At 61.7% G+C, this 8,712-nt stretch overlaps 1 protein-coding gene across 2 annotated transcripts; it reads left to right on the top strand.

Moving 5' to 3' along the window:
* The first annotated feature begins 325 nt into the window (after positions 1-325).
* On the top strand, positions 326-7,032 carry POLD4 (DNA polymerase delta 4, accessory subunit). 2 transcript variants are annotated; one of them, XM_073346843.1, is made up of 5 exons: positions 326-466; positions 2,076-2,280; positions 3,864-3,971; positions 5,593-5,704; positions 6,751-7,032. In XM_073346843.1, exons 2-5 carry the CDS (start codon positions 2,085-2,087, stop codon positions 6,773-6,775), a joined length of 441 nt encoding a protein of 146 aa, XP_073202944.1. In that variant the 5' UTR covers positions 326-466; positions 2,076-2,084; the 3' UTR covers positions 6,776-7,032. The 2 variants fall into 2 exon arrangements, with proteins under 2 accessions (XP_073202944.1, XP_073202943.1); XM_073346842.2 differs by lacking the exon at positions 326-466 and having other exon boundaries at positions 1,908-2,280.
* Positions 7,033-8,712: the final 1,680 nt, after the last annotated feature.

Genomic DNA, 8,712 nt, shown 5'->3' with positions numbered 1-8,712 from the left:
ATCCGTTCCCTGCCTCGAGATGGGGGAGAGGGAAGGTCATGCCCACCCTGCCCTATGCCCCTATCCCTGCTGTGTTCACCCCCACCCCTTCCCCCCATCCCTGCGGTGTGAGCCCCCACAACTCCCTATCCCTGCTGTGTGTGCCCCCACGTTCCCCATCCCTTCCCCCCTCTGCTCCCAGCCCTGCTGTGTGCGTGCCCTATGTCCCCCACCCGTGCTGTGTGCCCGCGTCTTTTCAGACCGGCCACCCCTACCCCGTGCCCGCAGCTCCGCCACTTCCCCCCCTCTCTCCCTCCCCGCGCGGCGCTGTGCTCGCCCTTTTAAGGCGAAGGGAAAGCAGCGGCCCCATTGGCTGCCGGTCTGGAAGGCGGGCCCCCTGGGGGCGCGGGGCCTCAGGACCCCCGCTGGGCTCTCGGGTGGCGGGTCCTGTCGCCGATCGCAGCCGCTGCCCGGGAAGGCGGCCACGGTATCGTATCGTCCCGTCCCCGCTCCCCAGAGCTGGGAGCGCAGGAAGGGGAGCCCCCAGCCCCTCCCTGCGGACGGAGGGGGCGGGGCTCTGGTTTGAGACTGGCCTGGCCGGACTCCTGGGTTCTCTCCTGGCTCTGGGAGGGGAGTGGGATCTAGGGGTTACAGGGGAGGGGGCTGGCCTGGCCTGGCCTGGCCGGACTCCTGGGTTCTCTCCTGGCTCTGGGAGGGGAGTGGGATCTAGGGGTTACAGGGGAGGGGGCTGGCCTGGCCTGGCCTGGCCGGACTCCTGGGTTCTCTCCTGGCTCTGGGAGGGGAGTGGGATCTAGGGGTTACAGGGGAGGGGGCTGGCCTGGCCTGGCCTGGCCGGACTCCTGGGTTCTCTCCTGGCTCTGGGAGGGGAGTGGGATCTAGGGGTTACAGGGGAGGGGGCTGGCCTGGCCTGGCCTGGCCGGACTCCTGGGTTCTCTCCTGGCTCTGGGAGGGGAGTGGGATCTAGGGGTTATAGGGGAGGGGGCTGGCCTGGCCTGGCCTGGCCGGACTCCTGGGTTCTCTCCTGGCTCTGGGAGGGGAGTGGGATCTAGGGGTTATAGGGGAGGGGGCTGGCCTGGCCTGGCCTGGCCGGACTCCTGGGTTCTCTCCTGGCTCTGGGAGGGGAGTGGGATCTAGGGGTTACAGGGGAGGGGGCTGGCCTGGCCTGGCCTGGCCGGACTCCTGGGTTCTCTCCTGGCTCTGGGAGGGGAGTGGGATCTAGGGGTTACAGGGGAGGGGGCTGGCCTGGCCTGGCCGGACTCCTGGGTTCTCTCCTGGCTCTGGGAGGGGAGTGGGATCTAGGGGTTACAGGGGAGGGGGCTGGCCTGGCCTGGCCGGACTCCTGGGTTCTCTCCTGGCTCTGGGAGGGGAGTGGGATCTAGGGGTTATAGGGGAGGGGGCTGGCCTGGCCTGGCCTGGCCGGACTCCTGGGTTCTCTCCTGGCTCTGGGAGGGGAGTGGGATCTAGGGGTTACAGGGGAGGGGGCTGGCCTGGCCTGGCCGGACTCCTGGGTTCTCTCCTGGCTCTGGGAGGGGAGTGGGGTCTAGGGGTTACAGGGGAGGGGGCTGGCCTGGCCTGGCCGGACTCCTGGGTTCTCTCCTGGCTCTGGGAGGGGAGTGGGATCTAGGGGTTATAGGGGAGGGGGCTGGCCTGGCCTGGCCTGGCCGGACTCCTGGGTTCTCTCCTGGCTCTGGGAGGGGAGTGGGATCTAGGGGTTACAGGGGAGGGGGCTGGCCTGGCCTGGCCGGACTCCTGGGTTCTCTCCTGGCTCTGGGAGGGGAGTGGGGTCTAGGGGTTACAGGGGAGGGGGCTGGCCTGGCCTGGCCGGACTCCTGGGTTCTCTCCTGGCTCTGGGAGGGGAGTGGGGTCTAGGGGTTACAGGGGAGGGGGCTGGCCTGGCCTGGCCGGACTCCTGGGTTCTCTCCTGGCTCTGGGAGGGGAGTGGGGTCTAGGGGTAGTTAAGTGTAATGGTCATTAGTTTTGCCACCATGGGGCATCTCCCTCAGGCTTTTCTTGGGAGCTGCCCCAGGGCCCAGCCCTCTTTCTCCACTGACCAACCTTCCCCCTCCTCCCTGCAGCTGGGAGCCATGGGCAGGAAGCGGCTTATCACCGACTCCTTTCAGGTGGTGAAGAGGCAGCAGCGGGACCCTGACACCAAGGAGGGGACCCTACAGCCAAGTGAATGCCTGGCCCATGGAGGGGCAGGGCCCCCAGAAGATGGGCTCATACCCCAGCCTGGCAAAGCTGGGGCCCTGGATGGCACAGCCGGATCTCAGGATGCAGGTAGAGCAGGGATTGGAAGCGGCTTGGGGGTGGGTGTGGAGCCGTCTCAAGCTGGGGGATGCAGAACTAGGGTTTGCCAACTGTCCACTTGCACAAAACCAAACGAACTTGCCCCGCCCCTCCTTCGAGGCCCCGCCCCTGCTCACTCCATCCCCCTCTCCCCACCCTCACTGACTCATTTTCACTGGACTGGCTCAGGGGGGTGAGGGCTCAGGGTGGGGCCAGAAATGAGTTGAGGGTGTGGGAGGGGGCTCCAGGCTGAGGCAGTGGGTTGGCATGCAAGAGGGGGTTAGGGCTCCAGTTGGGGGGTGTGGGCTCTGGGGTGGGGCCAGGGATGAGGGGTTTGGGGTGCAGGAGAGGGCTGGGGGGTGGAGCCGAGGGGTTTGGAGTATGGGAGGGGGCTCCAGGTTGGGGCAGGAGGTTGGGGTACACAGGGTGAGGGTTCCGGCTGGTGATGTGGGCTTTGGGGTGGGGCTGGGGATGAAGGATTTGGTATGCAGGGGGTGCTCTGGGCTGGGACCGAGGGGTTCAGAGGATCGGGGTGGGGTAGGAAGTTGGGGCCCGGAAGGGGGTCAGAGGTGCAGGTTCTGGGCAGTGCTCACCTCAAGCAGCTTCTGGAAGCAGCAGCAGCATGTTTCCCCTCTGGCTCCTATACAGAGGCAAGGCCAGGTGTCTCTGCACGCTGCCCTTTCCTCAGGCACCACCCCCACAGCTCCCATTGGCTGCAGTTCCCAACCAAAGGGAGCTGTGGGGGTGGCACTCAGCACAGGGACAGTGTGCAGAGCCCCCTGGTTGCCCCTACATGTAGGAGTTGGAGGTGGCGACATGCTGCTGCTTCCGGGAGCCACATGGCACAGAGGCTAACAGGAAGCTTGCCAGCCCCGTTACATAGCGCCACCAACCAGACAGTTAATGGCCTGGTCAGTGGTGCTGACTGGAGCTGCCAGGACTCCTTTTCAACTCAGTGTTCCAGTCGAGAACTGGACACCTGGTTACCCTCAGCAGAACCGCTTCAATAGCTGCAGGGTATTGGGGGGGGGGCGGAGCTGTTTTGGGAGGTGCAAAGGAGTGGAGCTGTCTCGGGCTGGAGGAGTGCAGGGGACAGAGCTGTCTCAGGGTACATTGCGGGGGTACAGGAGCGGAGCAGTCTCCAGGGGTGCAGACTGGAGCCTGTTTCAGCCTTCCAGCTTGGGGCTGCTCAGTGACTCAGACCGAGTGGGCTGTGCTCTCAGAGCCGGGGCTGGGTTCAGTCCTGGGGAGGGGCGACGTCGCTGCAACATACCCCACCATCCGGGTTGTGGGAGAGCCAAGCATCTGGGTGGGGGAGATGGACAGACCTGGAGCCATGGACAGACCCATAATAACCATTGCCACTCCATCTCCCCCTGGCCACTGGGAGCTGGGCCAGCTGCAGTTACTGGCCTGTGTTCTCAAGCCATGACCCCTCTGACTCGGCCCTGGGGGGAACTGCTGGGCCCGGGGTTTCCTGGCTTGCACTGTGTTGTGGGGGGGGAGGGGGTGCTGGTGGGCCTGGGCCTATTTCCACAGCAATGCTGATCTGTCTGTCCCCATCTGCTGTTCAGAGGCAGTGCCGGTCCCAGCTGATGTCCCCCCAGGTGGCTCCCTGCACCCAGCCCAGCTGGAGATGCTCAAACAGTTCGACCTCAGCTGGGAGTATGGACCCTGCACTGGTGAGAGCCCCGCCCCCTCCATCCTGAACCAGTGAGAGCCCCGCCCCCTTCCCCCCCCCACACCAGTGACAACCCCACCCCCTGAACTGGTGAGAGCCCCACCCCTTCCATCCTGTACTGATGAGCCCCACCCCACTCCATCCTGAACCGATGTGTGTCCCTACCCTTTCCCCTCCACAACGACAGCCCTGCCCCTTTTCCCCCCCACATGGATGATAGCCCGACCTCCTTCCCTCCCTCCACACACTCATGATTGCTTGGTCCCCTATCCCTGCACTGACAGAGCTGTGCCCTGACCCCACTGCAGTGTGGACCACACAGGGCCTCCCCATAAGGCCAGCCAGCTCCTGCTGAGGGGTTGCCTCGCCAGCTCACTGCTTGGCCCCTTTTGGGGCAGCATGGGGGGAAGCCCCTGGATTATCCTAGTCACCCTGTGCCTTGCCCACTGGGGCTGCTTCCTTCCCCATCCCCAGGTGGCCAACGAGGCCATATGCTGGGAGACGTGGTGATGGGAGCCTGGGCCAGTGGGAAATGAATGCCACGCCACCTGGCCCACTGCTGCTAAACAGCACTGGAGGCCTGAATTCTGGGGTTGGGCTGGATTGGAGCTGGTGTCCTATTCTCTGCCCTCCTGAGCCAACCAGCCCTCCAGCCTGAACAGAGCCAGCACCCCCTATAGGAGAAGGCCCCACATCCCTTCTGTCACAGATCCACAGGGTGAGCACTACAGCCCAGCTTTGAAATAGTCTGTTGGAGGACCCCTGTCAATGTGCCTGACCCCCAAGGGGTCCCAAGCTTCCTCAAGGCCTTAGCGCCTCCGAGATGCTGGGTTCTGGACTCCTGCTTTGCACCATGAACTCTGCCCAGCAAGTCCAACTGAGCCAGATGCCTGGTCAGAGATTGTCCCCCTCTCCAGGGCCCCAGGACATGCCAGTGACATGGGGCAGCTTTTCCAACTAGGGCAGGGTTTGTTAACCTGCTGGCATGCGGCACGGGGAGTCCTCAGTGCAGCACAGAGAAGCAAAGGTCACAGAGCTGAGCGCCCAGTCAAGCTGTGGTGGAATCCCGTTTGGCTCTGGCTCTTAGCCCAGCTGCCTGGCCCATCAGTCCGATGCCAGAGCCATGCTGAGTTCCTGGGTTCCGCCTGCCGGGAAGGAGGTGTCAGGTGCTCAGTCCTTGGGGTGCCCGTTGTCTTTCCAGACCCCCCGTGGACATGGGCCAGGCCTTTCATGGCAGCACCCAAACACCAAGTTTCTGCTTTTTGGTTCAGTTGTCTGGGGATCCCTGGGGGGAGGGGAGGAGCTACAGCTTCCCCCCATTTTCTCAGGGCTGGCCCCCCGATCAAAATTGAGGGGGCAGCACTCCCATCCTCCCTGCTCAGGGCTGAGCCTGTTCTGCCATTTTAAAATGAAGTTCTATAGGGAAGGATCTGTGCAGCACCTGGCACAATGGGGGCCCTGATCTGGGTCAGGGTCTATGTAGCACCCAGCACAGTGGGGGCCCTGGTCTTGGTCGGGCTCTGTGCAGTGCCTGGGACAATGCGGAGGGCACCTGGGCCTTCAGCTGTCTGCGCCCTCCTGCCACCCTACCCCCCATTAACCTTTCACTCTCTTGCTGGCAGGGATCACCCGGCTGCAGCGATGGGAGCGGGCTGAGTCCCTGGGGCTGAGCCCCCCTGTCACGGTGCGGGAGACACTGCTGGAGCATGAGGGAGACGCCAGCTTCATGCACTGGTTGGTTTGGGGCCCAGCCCCTTCCCAGGGGGCTGCAGGGCATCTGCAGATGTGTGTGTGGTGCTTTCCCAGCTGCTGCCCAGCAGCGTCAATACCCTGGGATAGTAAATCTCCCTGAAATGAGCCCTGCTGCATGTGTGTGAGGAGAAACATGATCAGTCTCCTGGGTGCATCAGCTGGAACTCAGCCCCACCCCCTTTGCTCCCAGCAGTTTGGCTTGGAAGGAGCTTTGTACATAGATCTGAGGAACAAGAGGGCTCCACAAATGAACATTGCAGATCTAGGGCATCTCCACACCCATTGCAGGCTCAGGATCTGCTTCCTCCCCCCAACTCCCAGTGGAAAAATGAACCCTCTTCCCTCGAAGTTATGAAGCAATGCTCCTTCTGCAGTGACACCTGCCGGAGTCTGCAGAGAGCCTAGACCCACAGCTCCCACATAGGAGTGTTGGGGCAGTTCTCCTATGTGGGGCATTAATCCTGAAACCTATTGAGGGTGATTCAAAGGTCAGTACAGTTGGTGCCCGCACTGACTGAGAAGAGAGCCCCCTGTCTGAGCCCCTCACCCTGCTCCCTACAGCACAGCACCCTCTAGTGCTGCACTAGAGCATTGGTGCCAGCAATGACTACGAGGGGAGAGTGCCACAGCTGAGCCCTGCTCCATGCAGCCCTGGGGGTTTCTTGGAAGTTCTCCCAGACGGTGCCTACCCCCTCCCAGCCCTGCCTTGGGGCTCAGAGCCCTTGGGCTAGGCAAAAAGAAGGAAGAAATGAATGGGTTTGAGGGGAGAGTGAAAGATCTGGGCCCCCCTTCCCCGGGCTGCAGGCAGGCCATCCCTGAAAGCCAGTAGTTGTGGGACCCAGCCGCATCATTTCCCTAAGTCAACCGTAAAATTGTCTCCTGCAGACCGACCACAGCAGCGCTGCGCGGAACCAGCTGCATTCCGGACCTTCCAGCCCTGGCTGGGCCCAGTGGAGGGAGTGGGAGGGGCGGGATGCAGAGCCAGGGACCCTGGGGAGTAACCACATTCTCTCTGCCTTCCTCTGCAGCCTCTGGCATGACTACCCACTCTGAGATGAGGCAGGGCTGGCCTTGCCATACAGCGAGGAAGGGGGAATCATGCTGCCGCTTGGACTCCGCAGCACTTTACTCTGGTTCCTGATTGGAAAATAGCTCTGTGCTTGTATTGGGGGGGCTGGTGATTGCAGTATGGGGTGCCCAGGGCTGACATTGGATGGGCAAGCCCAGGTCCTGACAACCCAAGACCAAGCCGTGCTTTGTCCCATCAGCTGGAGAGGGCCATATTCCAGATTAAAGGGCCTGTTTGAGAACCTCTGAGGCCTGGTGAATTCTACAGCCTAGGGCAAGGCAGGTGCAGGAGAGCCATTGTCTCTTCTGAAAAGTGTGGGCATTGTGGGGAAAAAGCTGATTTCAGTGCATACAGAGTCCCTCTAGAGATGGGCAGGCCAAGCAGCCACCTTTTGGAGCCCTCTAGTTATCTCTGCTCCAAAACACTGAAGCTTGCATCTGGTCTGGACCCTTATGTCTAGCTAGCATTGTGCTGTAGAGCCTCCTAGTATACAACTAGTACTGCCATGTTGGAACCATGGCGTCTCCTAATGTTCACTCACCTTGTGTTGTCTAGCTTGTGCAGTTAGAACCATGGCATGGTATGCATTTGAGAAGCCAGTCGCAGCTAGTTAGGGCATGTGCAATCTAGGCCCACAGTGCATGTTCTAGAGCGATGGTGTGACCAAGTAAGGCATGTGGTCTAGAACCATTTGGTTATGCCATCTGCTCTGTAACACCATCTTGCTAATGCACATATTCTAGATCCATTTGGCACCAGGCTTGCCTAGCTGACTTTGAGCTGTTGCTAATCAGTTCCAGAAGCAGATTTTTCTCTATCCAAGGCACCAGCTCCAGAACATCAGTGCACCTGTCTGGTCTAGAACGTTTTCCTGTGTGGGTCAGTTACAGCACACAGCTGTTCAGCTCTACCTCCTGTGAGTCTGGAACCACACTGTGGTGTCTTGTGAGAGCCTTTGTGGGCCTGGAGCACAACCAAGTCATGGCCTGGGGCCTGGCCCTATAGGAGTGACAGCCCACCCAGCAGCTGCAGGGGCAAGTGAGCCTCAGTGCATGAACCCCTGCCCCACACATAGGCCAGCAGGAACCCCCAGGGAAGAAGCACTCATCAGCCCAGGCTACTTGGAGCAGCCCATACCTCACAGTGCACAAAGAGCATTGTCATCCGGGGAGGGGGGGCGGCGAGTGATAGCTCAGTGGTTTGAGCATTGGGCTGCTAAACCCTGGGTTGTGAGTTCAATCCTGAGGGGGCCATTTAGGGATCTGGGGCAAAAATTGGGTACTGGTCCTGCTTTGAGCAGGGGGTTGGACTAGATGACCTCCTGAGGTCCCTTCCAACTCTGATATTCTATGATTCTATGCAGAGTGGGTGACGGGCTGGCTCTGGGGAATGGGAAACAGAGGCTTTCCCTGCTGGGGGCCTGGACTGTGCCTGCAGGGTGTAGCACATGGAGGGCCCCCTGTGCCAGCAGGCCTGGGGGATGGTTGCTGGCTCTTGGCTTTGCCCAGTGCAGCTCCATGGGCTGAGCTGGGCTGAAGCTAGAGCAGGCTGGGCTTTTTGGGGTTAAACATTCCCCAACCTCTGCCCTCTGCATCACAGGGAAACTGAGACAGTGAGCAGGCTTCCCTCCCTTCCTCCCCAGGTCTGCCAGTCCCCTAGCCACTGCCATCAAGCAAGAATCATGGGGTTAGGTGGGGGGTGGGGGAGGAAGGCGCTTCAGAGCTGGGTGAGGGGAAGGGGGGTAGAAGGATCCAGCACCCTAGAATGGTGGGCTCAGCAACAAGGGAGTCCTGGAGGGGGGCAGGGTTTGGGGATGTTGCCAACCCCAGCAGGGAGCTGTTGCCCTAGTGCCCAGGGCTCAGAGCTGGGTAGCTGCTGGCCATGGGCCCATGTGGGTAGCCAGCAGCCGCAGCACCTCGGT

The sequence above is a fragment of the Lepidochelys kempii genome, chromosome 6 (assembly GCF_965140285.1).
Source record: "Lepidochelys kempii isolate rLepKem1 chromosome 6, rLepKem1.hap1, whole genome shotgun sequence".
Classification (NCBI taxonomy): domain Eukaryota; kingdom Metazoa; phylum Chordata; order Testudines; family Cheloniidae; genus Lepidochelys; species Lepidochelys kempii.
The sequence above is the reverse complement of the archived record's forward strand: the minus strand, read 5'-3'. Positions and strand labels throughout refer to the sequence as shown.

What these genes read in the sequence shown, in the direction of transcription:
- POLD4 (XM_073346842.2), top strand. Translation starts at nt 1,965, where the DNA reads ATGGTCATTAGTTTTGCCACCATGGGGCATCTCCCTCAGGCTTTTCTT. An exon ending in GGAGTATGGACCCTGCACTG is followed by an intron (nt 3,972 to 5,592) that starts GTGAGAGCCCCG and finishes TCTTGCTGGCAG; the next exon opens with GGATCACCCGGCTGCAGCGA. An exon ending in GACGCCAGCTTCATGCACTG is followed by an intron (nt 5,705 to 6,750) that starts GTTGGTTTGGGG and finishes CTTCCTCTGCAG; the next exon opens with CCTCTGGCATGACTACCCAC.